At 35.3% G+C, this 21,281-nt stretch overlaps 1 protein-coding gene across 1 annotated transcript in view; it reads left to right on the top strand.

Annotated features, from left to right (window-relative positions):
• SCRN3 (secernin 3) overlaps positions 1–21,281 on the top strand; it is a 36,906-nt gene that overhangs the window by 1,794 nt on the left and 13,831 nt on the right. The window contains exons 2-5 of the mRNA XM_030851720.2: positions 166–335; positions 2,599–2,780; positions 3,358–3,557; positions 6,221–6,433. Coding sequence (XP_030707580.1) covers positions 177–335; positions 2,599–2,780; positions 3,358–3,557; positions 6,221–6,433 — 754 coding nt within the window. The 5' untranslated portion in view covers positions 166–176. The remainder of the gene's footprint in view (positions 1–165; positions 336–2,598; positions 2,781–3,357; positions 3,558–6,220; positions 6,434–21,281) is intronic.

The following is a 21,281-nucleotide window of genomic DNA, read 5'->3' as shown; positions in this document are numbered from 1 at the left end:
TCATTCTCAAGTCATTTTCTCACTGATACGAAATTTGAAACTTTAATGAATATCCTATGTTAGATATGGCAGTAATATTCCCTGGTCATCAAGTAAAACTCTTTGTTTTGTATATACTAAAAATGCTTTTCTCTTTTTATTTTGAATCTTCCATATGATTTTTAGTTTAAAAAAAAATGGAACCTTGTTCCTGTGACACTTTTGTGGCACTACCTCCAGCAACAGTTAATAACAGGATTATTTTTGGAAAAAATTCAGATAGACCCTGTGATGAAGTACAGGAGGTAGTTTATTTTCCTGCTGCAGTTCATGACAATCTGAAGGAACATCTTAAGGTAGGTGAAATGCATGTTTTGTTAGCAATATTTTTCTTTAAAAATATCATAAACAGGTTTTTAAAAATCATTAGCCATTTGGCAGAGGCTATAGAAGTTAAAATTTTAATTTGAAAAATAATTTGAATCAGAACTAGACTTCTGGTCTTTAATTTCAATGATTTGGAGGAAACTGAAATAACAATAATAAGAATTGTTAATTCTTTGATCAGATATTTGAATGCTTACCATATGCAAGCACGTCGAATAGGGCAAAGCCTGCTGTCAAGACTAGTTCTGTCTTCCAGGAGCTTACAGTCTAGTAGAGGAATAGGATGTGTATGTAACTAACCGCATTGTAAAAAAGGATGGTTTAAATGCTAAATTTAAGTAAGGGCAACAAGTTGTGACATCAGTGGAGAAGCAAGTAATTCAGACTAGGAATTAAGGAAGGCTTCACCAGGAGTTGGGCTTTCAGCTGGAGTTTGATGGGCAAAAAGGATTTTGATTGGTGTAGAATAGGAAAAATCATTCCAGACTCTGGAAGTAACAGTTTTATCATCGAAAAAGGTTTTTGGATCCAGTGGTAACACTATCAACACTATACACTTTATGCAGTCACTTGATAGTATACAGGTCAATTAAAGGACCCTTTAAATTTTTTATTTAAAAAATCCATTTAGCATGGAACTTAAAGTAAAAATTTCATACTATGCTTTTATTCCTAAGTTATATAGTTTTTAGATTCCATTTTATTGATATTCTAATACAAAAATATATTAAATATTAGACATTTTATGTATACAGTTGTTTCTCCACATCTGTGGGGGATTGGTTCCAGGAGCCCCTAGGATATCAAAATCCTTTGATGCTTAAGTCCCTTATATAAAATAGCATATAAATGCATATAACCTATGCACATCCTCCCGTAAACTTTAAATTATCTCTAGATTATTTATAGTACAATGTGAATGGTATGTAAATAGTTGTAAATACAATGTAAATGCTGTCTAAATAGTTGCCAGCAAATGTCAAATTCAAGTTTTGCTTTTTGGAACTTTCTGGAATGTTTTTTCTTTTCCTGAATAGTTTCAATCTGTGTTTGGTTGAATCTGTGGACGTGGAACCTGTGTGTGTGGAGGGCTGACTTTACTAGGCCAGTTTTTTTCTTTTGCTGAGATTATTTATTCATCTTGGGTCCATTTCTTTTTTTTATTATTTTTTATTTATTTGGTTGCACCAGGTCTTAGTTGCGGTAGGCAGGCTCCTTAGTTGCAGCTCAACAGCTCCTTAGTTGAGGCACGTGGGCGCCTTAGTTGTGGCGTGTGAACTCTTAGTTGTGGCATGCATGTGGGATCTAGTTCCCTGACCAGGGATCAAACCCAGGCCCCCTGCACTGGGAACATGGAGTCTTATACACTGCGCCACCAGGAAAGTCCCTTGGATCCATTTGTATTTTATCTCTTCATATTTAAGTCTCACCTATCCTCTAAGCCAGTGGTTCTTATTCTTTTCACTGCTGTGGATATACTCGATGATTCCCACATGTGACATGGGCATCTATATATTTAAGGGCTACCATATGGAACTTACATCACCAATCAAGAAACACTGGACATTGAGTTTGAGATGTTTCCTTACACTTCAACTCAGATACATCTTTCTCTACAAAATGTTTCAAGATTCCAGCTTCCCTGGTGGCGCAGTGGTTGAGAGTCCGCCTGCCGATGCAGGGGACACGGGTTCGTGCCCCGGTCCGGGAAGATCCCACATTCCGCGGAGCAGCTAGGCCCGTGAGCCATGGCCGCTGAGCCTGCGCTCCGCAACGGGAGAGGCCACAACAGTGAGAGGCCCGCGTACCGCAACAAAACAAAACAAAACAAAACAAAATGTTTCAAGATTCCACAGCTAGAAACTATCCCTTTCCTGAGCTTCCATTAGCACCCCATCTTCACTTTTCTTCATAGTCTTTATACTTTATATTTCATTGTATCTTAGGTAATGTAGAAGTCTTAGTTTCTTGACAGCAAGATCTGCATCTGATTCATCTTTGAAACCAATATATCTCTTAGCAGTGTTTTATCGTAGGAGATGCTTAGCAAATATCTGAATGAATAAATGCTCTAGGGACAATGTTTTAAGTGTAATGCCTCTATTATTGAAATTTTCAATTTAGTTATAATCTTTTTCATAATCGTCATGTCTTCTGATGGATTTTAAGATTCTAGACTTTGATAACTTTTCTTTTTTGGTTTTATTGTTATTGTTATGACTTTCTCTACAGTGTACTTACATAGAAATTGATCAAGTTCCTGAAACATATGCTGTTGTCCTTAGTCGCCCAGCTTGGTTATGGGGGGCAGAAATGGGAGCCAATGAGCATGGAGTTTGCATTGGGAATGAAGCTGTATGGGGAAGAGAAGAAGTTTGTGATGAAGAGGCACTACTGGGCATGGACCTTGTCAGGTTATTTTTTTGTTATATTTTTGCACTGTAGAACTTGTCTAAATTTAAAATTTGTTGTTAACTCTTAACATGTTTTTATCTTCCCTTTTTTTTCATTTTTTGGACTTTGATGCTTTAGTTTGTGTTAAAAATGCTTCAGAATACAGGCATTAAATTTCAAGACTCTCAAATATCATTAATTAGGAGAAGGGAAGGAGTTGAAAATTATGATTCATTGGAAGTACCTAACTTACTTTATCAGACTGTAACTAATTCTCACAGTCACCTTGTGGGGTATTATTATTATCCTAATTTTACAGATGAGATACCTAAGGTTCTGAGATAAAGTGATTTGCCATGAAACTACCAAGTTGGAATTTAAACGATGATCTTTTTGACTCCAGATCTTTGTTTTCATGATTCCAAACTGACTTCACTACTTCACAAGGAATAGTTTAGAAGTTGGATTTCAGTGTATCTGTTAACTTGAAAGGATTTTTACTTGGAATATAAACACAAAATCTCATGTGCATGAAATTATTTAAGAAACATAATGGAAATTTATTTTAATCTGAGAACTTTAATATTTTTATTTTAGACTTGGTCTTGAAAGAGCTGATACAGCTGAAAAAGCCCTCAATGTCATTGTTGATTTATTAGAAAAGTATGGCCAGGGTGGAAATTGTTCAGAGGGCAAGATGGTATTTAGCTATCACAACAGTTTCCTGATAGCTGATAGGAATGAGGCCTGGGTTCTGGAGACTGCAGGGAAGTACTGGGCAGCAGAAAAAGTACAAGGTATGGACAACTTTTCATGATTTAATTTGTTTTACAATTAATAAAAAACCTCTTAGTTGCATTTAATTGTTTTTCAAGATTTATACTCCAGTGCAATGAAGTCGAAAACTGAAGGGGAAATGAAAAAATTTGAAAGAACATACATTGAAAGAGCACTATAAAGGGCTTTCTTGAAAAAGAGGAAAAGGTGGTGTTATCTCTTTTTAATATATATGATATTAATTTCATATAACCTGTATACATTTTCTGTGCAGTAGCTCTTGGCTGTTTTATCGTACTTTTTCACTTTTTTTAAACCCCTCCCCTTTTTCACTTTTTTATGAAGTGAAACTATTTCTTTACCATTTTTTCCTGTTTTAACTTTGGGCTGAACTCCATAATTTTATCATGTGTGGATATGGAGGTGAGGACAGGGTAGTGTTATTGGGGATTGGTGACTGTGGGTTTAGTCGTTAGAAAGAATATATTGATACAATAGTAAAGTATAAAAATTTGATGTCATTGAGTAAATAACACAGTTGATTGTTTTAGAATGCTTTGCTTTTTTTCCCCTTGATTTCTTTGTAACCATACATTCCTCTCATTTTTCAAGTGAGGAGATCCAGAGATATGAAGTGATTTACTCAAAGCAGTGAATGAGAGACTTAGAATTTAAATCTTTCTATCCTGACTCTCAGTTCAGTATTCTTTCACTAGAGTACAACCTTGTGCTTAAGCATGATCATGTACTTTTTGTGTAATTACCTCCTGCATCTCATAGTTTTACAGGGGGGATAAGATACACATGTGAAAATATTAAATGGCAAGTGAATAACACACACACATATATGCAATGAACCTTTAGAGAAAGGAAAAGTCATCGTGAGCTGGAGAAATTTGGGAAGTCTTCATGAAGATAGGCTTGAGCTTTGGAGGATTTGGATGTTATTTTTCAAAACAGGTCATTGACAGTTGTTTTGATGGACATTTTATTTTATATTTTGCATGTATGTTTATTAATACACAAAACTGAATTTAGACTCTTTTTATTATTGTGATAATTGGCCTGATTATACCATTAATTACTTTTTATTTTGTCAAGTGTGCTACATCCAAGAGAAAAACAAATTCTGTTGAAAAAGATAGCCCCACCGAGCCATCCAAAACAAACACCTTCACTGAGTCTGATTATCCAATTGTAGATTAACTTTGCCAACTTGTTTCTCTTCCTATTACTAAATTAGCCCAAGAACTAAGTAGTTTAACTATAGGGAATTATCTACTCATGGAAAATTCCTCTTCTCTTTGATTCTATCATGACTTAAGTCTATTTTTGTAGTGAGAATATCCCAAGTATGATTTCATTAGAGTAATTAAATTGATTTCTACTTGGCAGACTATCATTCTAAATCTGTTTTAAAATGTTATTAATTTTCATTTATCATGATCTACTTCATTTATTCTGATCTGTTTAGAACAGACTTTTATTGTTTCTTCTGTTTTGTATTTTAGTTGAAAATTTTGTTATAACTTAGTGCCATGATATTTTTAGAAGCCTTATATTTCTGTTCTAAACTTACTTATGACTATTTTTTAAACAGTAATTCATATAAAAGACTAATATCTAGAATATATAAAGAACTGTCAAAACTCAACAGTAAAAAGACAAATGACACGAAGAGACATTTCCCCTAAAAGGATATACGATGTCACAAAAGCACATGAAATGATGTTCACCGTCATTAGCCATTAGGGAAATGCAAACTAAAACCACAATGAGATACCACTCTACCTCTATCAGAATGGCTAAAAATTTTTAAATGACATTCCCAAATGCTAGTGAGAATCTGTAGGATGGTACATTGCTAATAAGAATGTACAGTCACTCTGGAAAACAGTTTGGCAGTTAAAAAAAACCTTAATATGCAACTATTATACAATGTAGCAATAGCAATCTTATGCATTTATCCCAGAGAAATAAAACTTAAATGCACACAAAAACCTGTACATGAATTTTTAGAGCAGCTTTTCCCATGATACCAAAAACTGGAAACAACCTAGCTGTCCTTTAACTTGTGAATGTTTAAACAAACCATAGAATGTCTATAACATGGAATACTAGTCAGCAATAAAAAGGAATGAATTGTTGATACATACAATAACCTGGAATAATCTTTAGGGAATTAAACTGAGTAAAAAAAGCCTAAAGATTGTATATTGTATGATTCCATTTATATGATTTTCTTGAAATGACAGTTATAGAAATGGATAACAGATGGTTGCCTGGGGTTAATGAAGGGGTGGGCGTGGGAGATAAGTGGGTGTGGCTATAAAAGGGCAACACGAGTGATCCTTGTGATATTCTGTACCTTGACAGTATAAATACCAGTATTTTGGTTGTGATATTATGCAAAATGTTACCATTTGGGGAGACAGTGTAAAGGTGCATAGCTCTCTCTTTAATTCTTACCACTACATGTGAATCCATAATTACCTCAAAATAAAAAGTTTAATTTTAAAAAGTAATTTATTTATTTGAGTATGTAATAAATAGATGCACATGGTACAACATTTAGAAGCCTATATTTACATTGAAATAATGATTAAGGATCATAATGTACAGAGATAGATATATTACATTAAATATGACTTTTCTTCTCCCTTCCTCTCTTCTTTGAAAATAGAGGGAGTTCGTAATATTTCTAATCAGCTTTCTATAACAACCAAGATTGATCGGGAACACCCAGACATGAGAAGCTATGCTAAGCAGAAAGGTTGGTGGGATGGTAAAAAGGAGTTTGATTTTGCTGCAACATACTCTTATCTTGACACAACCAAGATGATGACTTCTCCAGGCAGATACTGTGAAGGCTACAAGCTTCTGAATAAACATAAAGGTAATTTTAAATAATATTAGAATGAAAATGGTATTTCGTGTAAATATAATGTGGGCATAATAAAGTTTGTTTTTTGAAAAAATATTCTATGTAAGATATAGTTTTATTAAAACTGAAAACGGGGAATTCCCTGGTGGTCCAGTGGTTGGGACTCCGTGCTTCCACTACAGGGGGCACGGGTTCGATTCTTGGTCGGCGAACTAGGATCCCACAGGCCGTGTGGCACAGCTAAAGGGGAAAAAAAAGAAAAGAAAACTGAAAACATTGTGATACTGTAAGCTGTTTTTTTTTGTGGTACGCGGGCCTCTCACTGTTGCGGCCTCTCCCGTTGCGGAGCACAGGCTCCGGACGCGCAGGCTCAGCGGCCATGGCTCACAGGCCTAGCCGCTCCATGGCATGTGGGATCTTCCCAGACCGGGGCATGAACCCACGTCCCCTGCATCGGCAGGCAGACTCTCAACCACTGCGCCACCAGGGAAGCCCCTGTAAGCTGTTTCTTGAGATGAGTGAAGTGCTATATAATTGTGAGATGGTAATAATTCTTTCTGAAAGACAAGTTCAGATTTGCAATCCTCAAACCCTTTTTTCAGTTCTTAGTAATATTCTTAAAGCCAAATTTGGATTACTTTTCTTCTCAGAGTTCATTGGAACATGGAGATGGTTTTCTTTGACTATTGCTGCTGCTTCTTTCATTTATCTTTTGATAGTACCCTTATTGGTTATTTTCTAATTTCAAAAGTTATATCTATAACTTGTCAAGAAGACAAACTGAGCAGATATAAGAATTCTCCCTTTCCACTCTTAAACTCTAGAAATGTTGAATAACATATTTAAACATTAAGGGCATATATAGATAGGTTTAAAGACAAGAAGAGGAAATCACTAGGTACCAAAAATGAAGAGAGAACCCATAGTGTCAGCAAGATTTGAGGTGTCTCTTCTCCATACAGTCCTCCTTCTCTCTGTGTCAAAGGGGAGATTGTGGACCACATATCATTCTTAGAGGCTAGTTTTAACATCCATGAGAATGTAGGTGCCTAGCTGAAAGACCTATTTGGGGAGCAGGAAATGGACTAGTTACTAAAATTAGTACTCTGCTCCATGCCCAGAGTCCCAGCCTGGAATTGAGCTGTCTGCTGTCCCAGGCTCTGGGTCAGTACATTCTCTTGTGAGTGACTGAACTCTGAGCTACCTGTATTTTGTAAACTCAGCTAAGGCTACCTGTGCTGTGTTGAGAAACAAAGTGGTTTGGAACCTGCGAAATACAGGTATGCAGAATTCCAGCATACCTGTATCTCTATGAATATATGACAAATATTCAGATTTTACTCAAATTTCCCATCCAGATGAGAAATCTGCTATAATGAATCTTCATGTAACTGCCATTAAAAACATGGACATTCAGATAAAAGGATGTAGTTTCTACATTTATTATGGATAGTTTCTATTATTATGTCCTCAAGTTCATTGATCTTTTCTTCTGCATTATCTAATATGCTGTTAATCTCAGTAATATTTTCATTTCAGTTATTATATTTTTCATCCCTACATGTTCTAGTTGGTTCTTTTTGTATATCTCTCATTTCTGTATTCATTACCTTCATGTTTTTCTTTAAATCCTTGAGCATATTTAGCAGACAGCTGTTTTATAATAGTTGTTTTAACATCCTTGTCTTCTAACGCCATTATCTCTGTAATTTCTGAGTCTGTTTCTGTTGATTTGATTTTCTTCTGGTTTTGGGTCACATTTTCCTGCTTATTTGTATGTTTAATAATTTTTGATTAGATGATGGACATTGCAGATTTTAATCGTTGAGTTCTGGATTTTGTTTTATTCCTTTAATGAGTGTTGGACTTTGTTTTTTTTTTTTTTGGACTTTGTTTTATCAGTTAATTTCATTATTTAGGGAACAGTTTCATCTCTTTTAGGCCTGTTTGCTTTTCTAGGGTAGCTCTAGAGTAGCTATTATACCAGGGCTAGTTTAGTCCCACTAAAGGCATGTGATCCTTCTGGGACCTCTGCTGAATGCCTTGTGTATTAAATGAGATCTTCTTACTCCAGCTAGTGGGAACTCAAAAGATTCCCAGCCCTGTGTTAGCTTTATGGATTTTTTAAAAACTCATAGTTTCCAATAATTGCTCTTTCCTTATAATTTGTTCTTTGTTTGGTCTTGTGGAGTTTCACCCTATGTGTGTGTGCAAATTGGTATTCAGCCAGAGGCTCAATGGACCCTCTGTACAGGTTGCTAGAAAGTTTTTGAGAGGTAGCTTATTCCTCTTTGGTGCTCTGCTTTGCAAATTCTACCACCCTGACCTCCCTGAACTTCCACCTCTGTTTCTTCAACTTAGAGTGATCTTTGGGCTATGTCTGGGTCCCCCTCCCTGCACTGTTGTCTGAAAATTGCCTCCAACAACACTGAGCTCCTGCAGTCAACACAATGGTAGGGCTTACCTTATTTGTTTCCTTTCTCTCAGGGATCATAATCCTACATTACCTGTTGTCCAATATCCAAAAACAGTTTTATATATTTTGTCCAGTTTTCTGTTTGTCTACAGTAGGAGGGTAATTCTAGACCCTACTGTTCCTTCATGGTTGGAAGCAGAAGTTCTATTTACATTATACTGAGTGTTTTTTGCAGTATAGAAGAGAAATGCAATTCATATCCAGTAAGATATGTTATTATTTTGAACTGCACACAAGCACAATTATTGGGCATTCATTGAGAGTTAAATAAATAGATGATTAGTGTTTACACACTTCCCATTATGCAGAAGTTCTTGGTTGATTGTTACATAGGTTTTACAAGTATTTAGTAATATTTGGGGAAATTGATTGAGTTTTTAAATATGGGCTAGGAATACATTATTATTTCTTCCATTTAAAATAAGGGGTTGTAGTCTCTTGCTATTCAGTGTTTATAACAGTTTAGATTCAGGTAAGGAGGCTGTATGTATTTTATTAATCACCCATATGGAAGCCTTCATTATCCATGGTCTGCCAGGACTCTCCCAGAAATTCCCTTTGAAGATGATTTCACAGGAAAAAAATTATAAACACATGAGCAAATACAGTACTAAAAGCGAAACAATTCATAGACCCAACAAATATGGGAAATTCACACCCAAGAACAAATTAGCTGATTTAAAGTTAGCTAATGATTAAAACTATCAAAGGTATTTGTTAATATTAAGGAATTATTATTTTAAAATTCAGATGTGGTCATTGTATTTTAGCTATATTTATAAAAAAATTCCTTTTGTATAGATAAGTACTGAAATATCATGGATGAGATGATGTGACTGGTATTTTCTTCAAAATAATTTGATGGGAGGGATTTGATAACTGTTGAAACAGTAATGAATATTTGAGGATTCATTATATAATTTTTCTGAACTTTTATATATTTGAAATTTTTTGTAATAAGAAGTTAAAAAAATAAAATTAAAATGTTCAAAGATATAAAGGAAGGAATGAAATCCATAAAGCAAGAGTAGATTATGAAAAATAAACAGATAAATTTGCAAATTCTAAAATGTGCAGAAATTCTAAAAATGAAAATTACAGTCACTGAAACAAAACCAAAATTGAATGTTGTAACAAATGTTCAAAGTTAAGCATTTGGAAAATGCAGGTAAACAAAGAGGAACAAAAATTACTCATAATAAGTACTCAGCACTCACTTAACATTTAAATATTTTTAATTGCAAAAGTAAAATGTATCATTGCTAGCAGATATTCTTTGTAGCCATATTTCCCTGTATACATATACAGCTTATTTTTTAAAATAAAAATAGGTCAATACTGAATATATTCTACTTTAATCCACTTTTTAGTTGATGTTATATTTGGAATATCATTCCACATCTTTAGTTATCATTCATTTGAAATGTTTTAAAATTTCCCTCGTGATTTCTGACTTGTGGATTATTTAGAAGTGTGTTAACGAAGTTCCAAATATTTGGGCATTTCCTAGATATCTTATTGTTGTTGATTTCTAATTTAATTCCACTGAACTCAGAGAACATACTCTATATGACTTCAGTCCTTTAAAATTTACTGAGACTTATTTTATGGCCTGGCATATGATCTATTTTGGTGTACAAAATATGCGCCTTGCACTTGTTAGGTATAGAGTTTTATAAATATCAATTAGGTCAATTAGGTCAAGATGGTTACTGTGATCATGTACATCTTTAATGATTTTTTTTTCTTGTTGTATATATTACTAAGAGGGGAGTGTGAAAATCTCCAATTATGTTTATGGAATTGTCTGTTTCTCCCTTTAATTCTGTCAGTTTTTGCTTAATATATATTAAACGTCTGTTATTAGGTACATACACATTTATAATTGTTTTGTCTTTCTGGTGAATTGGCCCTTTTCTTTTTTTTTTTTTTTTTTTGCGGTACGCGGGCCTCTCACTGTCGTGGCCTCTCCCGTTGCGGAGCACAGGCTCCGGACGCGCAGGCTCAGCGGCCGTGGCTCACGGGCCTAGCCGCTCCGCGGCATGTGGGATCTTCCCGGACCGGGGCACGAACCCGTGTCCCCTGCATCGGCAGGCGGACTCTCAACCACTGCGCCACCAGGGAAGCCCAGGCCCTTTTCTTCATGAAATATTATTTCTCACTGTTAATACTGTTTGTCTTGAAGTCAACTTTAGCCCAGTTTTCTGGGTTTTTTTGTTTTGTTTTGTTTTGTTTTGTTCGGCAGTACGTGGGCCTCTCACTGTTGTGGCCTCACCCGTTGCGGAGCACAGGCTCCAGATGCGCAGGCTCAGCAGCCGTGGCTCACAGGCCCAGCCGCTCTGTGGCATGTGGGACCTTCCCGGACCAGGGCACAAACCCATGTCCCGTGCATCGGCAGGTGGACTCTCAACCACCGCGCCAACAGGGAAGCCCCTGTTTACTGTTTATATGACATATACTCACCTATCCATTTGCTTTCAAACTATCTGTGTCTTTATATTTAAAGCACATTTCTTGTAAAAAAAAATACGGTTTAATCTTTTTTTTTTAAACCATTCTGATAAGTTTTGCCTTTTAATTAGAAACTATAGTTCATTAACATTTAATGTAGGCTGGTTCAGGTTCCAGATAAGATGCTGTAAGTAAACTCTATTCTATCTCTTTTTCTGAATATAACCAAAAGCCTGGAAATATTGTATGGAACAGTTATCTGAGGACCTTTAAATGTAAAAAGGAACAGGCAATAGGAGAAAGAAACCAGAACCCAAAGTATGAATTCATCCAGCAGTGAGTTTCATGGTTTTTTTCCTTCCATATCACCTGGCCTGGTTTCAAACAGTATGATTGCTGGAACTATGCACTGGGTGTGGACAGAAAGTGGGCCCAAAATCTCATAACATAATGTTATAATCTAAATGATACAATCCAAAATTACCCAATATATGAAAACCAGGAAAATCTCAACAACTTGGAAGGGAAAAGACAATAGATACCAACCACAAGATGATCTAGATGTTGGGATTATCAAATGAAGACTTTATTCAGTTATTTTTTTGATTGAAGTATAATTGATTTACAATGTTGTGTTAATTTCTGCTGTACAGCAAAGTGATTCAGTTAAACGTATATATATATCTATATATATATATTCTTTTTAATATTCTTTTCCATTATGGGTTATCATAGGATATTGAATATAGTTCTCTGTGCTATATAGTAGGACCTAGTTGTTTATCCATTCTATGTTTAATAGCTTACATCTGCTAACCCCAACCTGCTATTCCATCTCTCCCCCAACCTTCTCCCCCTTGACAACCACAAGTCTGTTCTCTATGTCCATGAGTCTGTTTCTGTTTTGTAGATAGGTTCATTTGTGCCATTCAAATGAAGACTTTAAAGCAGCTATTTTAAGTGTGAACACTCCCAATATGAATGGGAAAGTAGAGCATCTCAGCAGAGAAGTAGAAGCTATAAAAATGAACTGAATGGAAATTTTATAATTGAAAAACACAGTAACCAAAGTAAAAAATTCCTCTGATGGGCTCAATAGCAGAATGGATATGACAGAGGAAAGTGTCAGTGAATTTGAAGATAGATCAGTAGAAATTATCTAATATGAACACAGAGAGAAAAAAAATTGAAACAAAGAAACAGAACAGAGCCCTAGGGACTGTGGGATAATATCTAAACATCTAGAGTCATTAGAGTCTCAGAAGGAGAGAAGAGTGTGATGCAGAAAAGTTTTTAAATAAATAATGGTTGAAAACTTCTCAAAATGGCAAAAGACTTAAATTTACAGATTCAGGAAAGTTAGCAAACCTCAAACAAGATAAATGAAAAGAAGTCCATGCCTAAATGCACAAACTGCTGAAAACCAAAGACAAAAAGCCTTAAAAGCAGCTAAAGAAAAGTAACACATTATATATAGGTAAAAAATGATTCCTGTGTGTTTTTCATTATAAGCCATAGATGCCTAAAGGCAGTGAAACAACATTTTTAAAGCTCTGAAAGAAAAGAATTCTGTATCTAGACAAAATATTCTTCAGGAATGAAGGTGAAATAAAAACATCCTGACATGTGGGAGAACTAAGAGACTTTGTTGCCAGTATTCCTGCTGTAAAAGAAATGCTAAAGGAATTTTTTTAGATAGAAGGGAAGTGATAGCACAGCGAAACATGGAACTTCAGAGATGAAGGAAGAGCCACAGAAATGGTAAATATTGGGGTAAATATAATACCATGTTTCTCCTCTTAAGACCTTAATAATATGTCTAACAGTTATAAGCCAAAATTACATTTCCTATAATACACATGATAATCACAGTATAAAGAGGGGAGTACATATGGTGTTAAGGTTTGTACATTGTACTTAAAGCTGTAAAATATTGATTCTAGTAAACAGATAATTGAATTTTGTATATTATAGCCTTAGAGCAACTATTTAAAAAGCTATGTAATAAGATACAGTAAAAAAAAACCCCAACACATGAATTAAAATGGAATACTAAGAAAATATTCAAAAAGAAGGCAGGAAAGGGGAAATGGAAGAATAAAAATAGAAGCATCGAACATAAAACAATATAATGTAGATCTAAAGTTCATCATATCTATAATTACATTAATTGTTAAGTGGTCTAAACATACCAATTAAAAGATGAAGTGTGTCAGACTGAAGTAAAAAAAACAAACCATGACTCAGCTATATGCTGTGTATGAGTGACTCACTTTAAGTAGGCGAAGAGTAGAAGAATGGGAGAAGTTATAGCATGTAAACACTGATCAAAAGACAGCTGGGTTGGCTATATAAATATTAGATGAAGTAGACTTTCGAGCAAGGTACATTACCAGGGAGAGACATATCACATAATCAAAAAAGGGTCATTTCAGGGTTATTATTTTCTCCATGGTAAATGTATATGAACCTAACAACAAATCTTCAAAATATATGAAGTAAGAACTAACAGAACTGAAAGGAGAAGTAGACAGTTCCACAATTATAGGTGGAGACTGCAATGCTTCTCTCTCAGTAATGGGAAGAACCAGTGGACAGAAAATCAGCAAGGATATGAAAGAATTGAACAGTATATCAACCACTGGATCTAACTGATGTTTATAGAATTCTCCACCCAACAACAGTGGAATGCACATTCTTTTCAAGTGCACATGGAACATACACTAAGTTGACCATATCCTGGATCATAAAACAAATCTTAAAAAGAGACATAACAAAGTCCAGTCTTTGACAATAATAAAATTATGTTTGAAATCAGTTACATAAGGATATCTGGAAAATCCCTAATACTTGGAAATCACACAACACACTTTATTATTTTTTTATTTTTATTTTTTGCGGTACGCGGGCCTCTCACTGCCGTGGCCTCTCCCACCGCCGAGCACAGGCTCTGGACGCGCAGGCCCAGCGGCCATGGCCCACGGGCCCAGCCGCTCCGCGGCACGTGGGATCTTCCCGGACCGGGGCACGAACCCGCGTCCACTGCATCGGCAGGCGGACCCTCAACCACTGCGCCACCAGGGAAGCCCACACTTTATTTTTTTTTAATTAATTAATTTTTTTTGGATGCATTGGGTCTTCGTTGCTGCGCACGGGCTTTCTCTAGTTGCGGCGAGCGGGGTCTACTCTTGGTTGCGGTGCGCGGGCTTCTCATTGAGGTGGCTTCTCTTGTTGTGGAGCACAGGCTGTAGGCGCGTGGGCTTCAGTATTTGTGGCTCGCAGGCTCTAGAGCACAGGCTCAGTAGTTGTGGCGCACAGGCTTAGTTGCTCCGCGGCATGTGGGATCTTCCCAGACCAGGGCTCGAACCCGTGTCCCCTGAATTGGCAGGCAGATTCTTAACCACTGCACCACCAGGGAAGTCCACACAACACACTTTAAATGTATGGGTCAAAAAAGAAGTCTCCAGGGAAATTAGAAAATATTTTGAGTGGAATGAAATGAAAATCAGTATACCAAAATTTATAGCATGCAGCAAAAGTAGTGTTTACAGGAAAATTTAAAGCATTAAGTGCTTATATTAGAGAATAAGAAAGGTCTCAAATCAACAATGTAAACTTTCACCTTAATAAACTAAAGAAAAAAAAATCCCAAGGAAAGAAAAGAAAGAAATAATAAAGTGCAGAAATCAATAAAATTGAAAACAACAAAACAGTGGAGAAAATGGATCAAACTAAAAGCTGGTTCTTTGAAAAGATTAATAAATTGAAACACTCAGCTCCACAAAGAAAAAAAAAAAAAGGAAGAAAACACAAGTTACATGTCAGGAAAACAGATATTATTATAGACCCCATAGACATTAGGAGGATAATAGGGAAACGCTATAAACAGCTCTAAGTGTGTTCAGTAACTTAGAGGAAATGAATCAATTCCTTGAAAGCCACCAATCACCAAAACTCACCTAGGAAGAAATATCAACAACTTTTGATTTAGCAATTGAATTGGTTGTGTTCTGTCTGCAAAGTCTGTCTCCTGGTCAACAGCTCAAATTCCAGTTTCGTTCTTTTATCTTTAGCTGAGCTGCTATCATTCTCCCCCACATATGCTGATTCATGAAACAGATGGAGATTTGGGCACAGTTTTGTTTTTTTTTTACAAAGAATTTGGGGGTTCCTCTCTATAACTCTCTCCTTTCTGTGATTCTCCCTTCACCTTCTAGTACCGGTAGTTGGCCTCTGGTTCTTCAGGCCAGAAAGACCAAGGTTTTCTATAACTACCTGCGCCACATTGCACAGCATTGACCGTGGCCTTCCCTTAGGCTAAAGCCGTAACAAAAATGGGAAATTTATTCTGTGCTTCATCCCGTCTTCCAAGTGTCACCTCTCCTCCAGAATTTTCCTGCTTTTGCTCACAGTAAAGAGCCTTAGTGTATTTTGTCCCAAGTTTATAGTTATCTGAGGGAGGGTTAGTATGATGGAAGCTTACTCAGCCTAAATGAAAGCAGAACTCCTTCCCATGTCATTTAATATTCTATGACATTCTTTTACTTATAAAAATAAATATATTCACATGATTCAAAATTCAGAGGTATACAAGAGTATATACAGTGAAGCCTCTCCCTTCTAACATGCCCCTGTTCAGTCCTTTTTCCTACAGGCATTTCCTTGTATATGCCTTCAGAGATGATGTATGCTTAATGAAACAAATATGTATAGATATTCTTCTCCTTTTTACAGAAATGGTAGCATGCCATACACACTCTTCTGCACATAAGTTTTCTCTAGTTACCAATATATAATGTAGATCATTCTATTTTAATATATATAGAACTTTCTCATTTTTAACAGATGCATGGTATTCTATTATTTTGGTATATTATTTATTTCCATGTGGTTGTATTTTATCATTATATAGTAAAGATTGATTGTATGAATCATACTTTAATTAACAAATTCTCTGTTATTTAGTTTGTTTTTAGTTTTCTACCACTTAAAATTATACAATATGCTTATAGCTTCTTTATTTTCACATCCATGTTTATTTTCCCAGAATAATTTCCTACAAGTAGAATGTGGGGTCAAAGCATGTGCATGTTTTAAGGCTTTTGAAACTCATTGCCAAAATGACCACCAGAAAAGTTGCATCAATTTAAATTTCCACCAGTAATATTTGAGTGCCCATTTTCTAATATATTTACCAATATAGGATATTGTTTTTATGCCATCTTGTTAAATTTTTAGGCAAAATTGGCATGTTATTACTTTAAAATTACTTTAAAATTACTTTAAAATATATTTCTATTAGTGAGGTTAACCATATTCTTATGTTAATTTATAATTTTTAAATAACTTTCCTGTTCTTAATATATCTTTTCTCCATTTTTATATTTGGTTACTACTAACTCTTAAAAAATTACTAGTAATGTACCTTTGTCTATTCGCCTCCAAATAATTCCAGAAAAATAACTTTTATTTAGAAGATTATTGGGTGGCAGATAAATGCTAAAAGGGTCTTTCCACTAATAAAAATCTGTGACTGATTTATCTTCCTTCACTTGAAGGATAAAATGGTTCTATAAATCAATCAGAAAGCAACTACTCAGAGATAGATAAGTCAGTGATTGATACTTGGTTCTCAGGTATTCATTAAACAAATTAATTATATGTATAGCAGAAAAAAGTTTGTGACAGAATGTTTTTAGAATGCCTTAACATCATTGTTTTCAAAGTATTTAATATATTTTAATTTCCAGAAGAATGTCATCATTTGAAAAGTTTCCTATAAAGTTTCTTAATATTAGTTTGCCATTTTATAAGTAGGTTATTTAAACTATCTTTTTTCATATAGATATATATGTAGAAAATGCTAAAATATGTTATTCTAAGGATTTTGATTTTAGGCTTACTGTTGTTGTAAAAGTAGAGACAGAGTACTGGTTGCAGCAACACCTACTCCTATTTATTAAAAAAGTGTATCAAAGGCTAGACACTGTGCAAAGTGATTACATTATTTTCTTTAAGCAACCATGTGAAGTAGGTATTATCTTCATTTTACAAAAGAGGAAGTTGTGTTTGTGCTCTTCATTTGTCTCCTGTATGAAATTGAAAAAAAAGGGACTCTCATTTGTCCTTATATTCCTCTCAGCACCTAGTTCAGTGTCTTGCACTAGTGTGTGTGTGCTTAATAAGTTTCTTTTTTTTGTTAAATTAACAAAGGATTATTAGTTGAATTGAATTAAATTGTAATTTGCAGGTAGTTTAACAAAGATCATTGTTGTATCCTTTTTTTCTGGCAATAAACCTAAAGGCTTAAGACATAAAATTAGCAGGTATTCTTAAAAAATGAAGAATAACAACACATAATTAAGGCGGAGAGGAAAATGTCAAGAATCATAAGGTTTAGGGTGATCGAACGAAAGGAAGAAAAAATAGGTAGAAATAATTATAAATTAATTAGCCACTGTATCATGATAATTAATTCTGTTATATTTAACTACAAAATAACTGAATTATAGATTTGAAATGCATAAAATATTATAGTAATAGATGCATCTGACATGAAACTTATTTTTCCCTTAAGTATGAAGTATAGTTCATCCCACTTTCTGTGCTTTGCCAAAAGAATAAATGTCTTTCCAGTACTTTTATAGAAAATTGTCTACTAGTACATTATGGCTAATTCTTCCTATGAGTCTTCTAGATGGAAGAGCGTACCTCTGTTCTTTACAACTATTCCTACCTGATAGCTATTAACTGTGCTGCATGTATATCCAAATTGTATCTATATTCACTCTTGTATTTTAAATAACTAGTTTAAATTGCAGTGAAATTGTACCCTGTGTTTTGCATTCATTGTAGTGAACCCTGCCATTGCAGTCTCAGTACTTATTCAGTGCTTACAAGTGGATTACATATAGTTATCCTACTCAAGTGATCATGTAAATCCTTCTTTCATTTTGAGAATTGTAGGTTTTGACTACAGAAAACATTTTCATAATACCTGTGTTACTGCAGTGTTATGGTTCTGACACTGTTTTTGTTAAAACTTGCCATTTACAGGAATTTATATTTGAATCATTCTAAAATCTCACTAGGTGCAGAAGCTATATGTGTGATAGATGTGGATGGCTTTTGCTTTATTGTTTAGTTTTAATATTAAGGGTTGTTTTCAGGTGTATCCTTTTTTTTTTCTTCCTGCATTTTTTCAAAACTAACAGAAAGATATTGCTCCTGTAACAAGTTATCTATACATTATTTTTCTTGAATTTGAAGTCATAGCTATATTATGTAGAAAGTGAAAATTTGCTATTAACATAAAACGGAAGTTTGCGTGATTAACTGAGGGTGGAACATTAGACTGTTTTATATGGAAATCAATTTTATTTTAATTTGAAATGTCACAAAAATCACAATTTGGGTGCAGACTTGATGTAAGCTTTTGTTCTTTTAATTATTCCCATATATCATGGGGATGGGGGGAAATTCTTGCTCTTCATGCTTTCTTTGTCTTTGTGAGTAATTTCATTTTTTATTCCTTTGCTGTCATTGTAGTAGGGTTTGGGGAGAGAGGAAAAACATACCTGTGGTCAACCAACTATGTTAAATGAGAGTTATTTGTTTCTTTAGAACTAATTTTAATGAAGTAATTAAACATTTCCATACAAAGTATCTGAAAATATCTTATCCGCTGACAGGAACTATATGTTTTGTGTTATTTTTTTAAACTGTACTTGTTACAGTATGGGTCTACCACATTCATTACTGTTATTCAGAAATTGATACTACTTGAGGGTAAAAAGAGACTGATGTATTTAATAAATGGGAGGCATAAAATTGGAGTGGTTAAAAGCACAAAGCTGGACATTCGCTTCTGGTTAACAGGGAGTAGCTAGTACGAGACTAACCTCTCCCCAAGAATAACTAAAAGCTGGGAAAATAAAACCCACTGTTTGAAGGCATGGTGAACACCCAAAACAGTTAGGATATGAGAGGCCTAGATCCAGGAGATTGGGAAAAGACTATGTGCACTCTGAGAAGAGTCTGACCTTCCATATGTCACAATTTCTCCTTAAAGCAGTTGCTGACTTCTAAGCCGTGCATATGTAGGATGAGACTCTGTAGGATGAGTAGTTACCAAGAGCTTAAAACGTTAAGTAGAGATTTTGGCAGTCTCACAAGGCCTTAGGGACAAAAATTGGATTTGATGAACAACCAAGAAGAAGGGGCCTGGGAAATACCCCAGGCTTTCAGTTAAAACCCCAGAAAGGCTACACTTTAGGAATAAGAACAAACAGAATAGACCAGTCTCAGCTGGATCAATAGGTAATCTACCTATATTCCATCTGTTTGCCAGAAGAAAATTAAATACTCTGTGGAGGAAAATATTATGCAGTGCCTCTACAGATTTTAATCTATAGTGTCCAACATTCAATAAAAAATTATCAGACATGTCAAGAAATAGGACCAAGTGATTGAAAATCAAGAGAAAGCAGACAGTAGAAACTGACCCACTGGTTATCCCCAAATTAGTTTTATCAGATATAGACTTTAAAAGTAATATGTTTTATATGTTCAAGAAAATTAGACAAAAAGATGGAGAATTTCATCAGAGAACTGAAATCTATAAAAGAGAACAAAATGGAAATAATAGAACTGTAAATTTCTAATAACTGAAATTAAGAATTCAATAGATTAGGGGCTTCCCTGGTGGCGCAGTGGTTGAGAGTCTGCCTGCCAATGCAGGGGACGTGGGTTCGTGCCCTGGTCCAGGAAGATCCCACGTGCCGCAGAGCGGCTAGGCCTGTGAGCCATGGCTGCTGAGCCTGCGCATCCGGAGCCTGTGCTCCGCAACGGGAGAGGCCACAACAGTGAGAGGCCCGCGTACTGCAAAAAAAAAAAAAGAATTCAATAGATTAGTTTAACAACAGATTAGACATAGCAGAAGAAAAAAATTAGTGAACTGGAAGATCAGTAGAAAGTTCCCTGATTGAAACAGAGGTAAGATTTTGGAAAATATCAACAAGAGTGTGAGAGCCATATAGGACTCACTGAAAGGTCTCATATATATGTAGTTGGAGTCCCAGCAGGAAAGGAGAGAGAGAATGTGGAGGGGCAAAAGCAAGATTCGAAGAGATACTGGCCAAGAATTTTTCCAAACTAATAAAAGTCATCAAGCCACAGCTTCAAGAAGCTCTGCAAATCCCAAGAATAAATAAAAGGAAACCACACCTGGGCACATCATAGTGAGATTGCTAAAAGGGGAAAATAAACAGAAAATCTTAAATGCAGTCAGAGAGAAAATATGTATTATCTTCAAAGGAACAACTATAAGACTGACATAACTTTTCAAAAGAGAAAGAATCTGGAAGACTATAAAATGACATCTGTAAAGTGATGGAGAAAGATAATAACTACCAATTTAGAATTCTATACCCACTGAAAATATCCTCCAAAAGTAAAGTTGAAATAAAATTGAGAAAATTTGTCACTAGCCAACTGGCATTAAAAGGAATACTAAGGGCCATTCTTCAGGCAGGAAAAATGATCTTTGATAGAGGCAAGGTAAGCAGGAGTGAATGAAGAGCAACAGAAACAGTAAATACGTGCGTGAAACTAAATGAATATTGTGTGTTTAAAATAATAATAATTTTATGACCAATGGCCATAGCTGCAGTGCTCAAATTCTGTTGTGCATTGAATTCATGTAGTACCAAGGCTGCGCTTCCCACAGGCTGCTCCTGGCCAATGACTGAAAGCAGCAGGGAGACTAAGGTAGGCCCATTCCTGGGGTCATTGGACTCCTCTGATGGCCGACTCTGGGTCAAAGACTCCCTAAGGGCCTTGCAAAGCTTTCCTTAGGTGGCGTTGCAGTCTAGGTCACTTTCACCCAACCTTTCTTCCCTCTCTAGTAAAGCCAGGCTCGGACTTCTGTCACAG

This window comes from Globicephala melas, chromosome 7 (genome assembly GCF_963455315.2).
Source record: "Globicephala melas chromosome 7, mGloMel1.2, whole genome shotgun sequence".
Taxonomy (NCBI): Eukaryota; Metazoa; Chordata; class Mammalia; order Artiodactyla; family Delphinidae; genus Globicephala; species Globicephala melas.
This window is presented reverse-complemented; position numbering and strand designations above follow the sequence as displayed.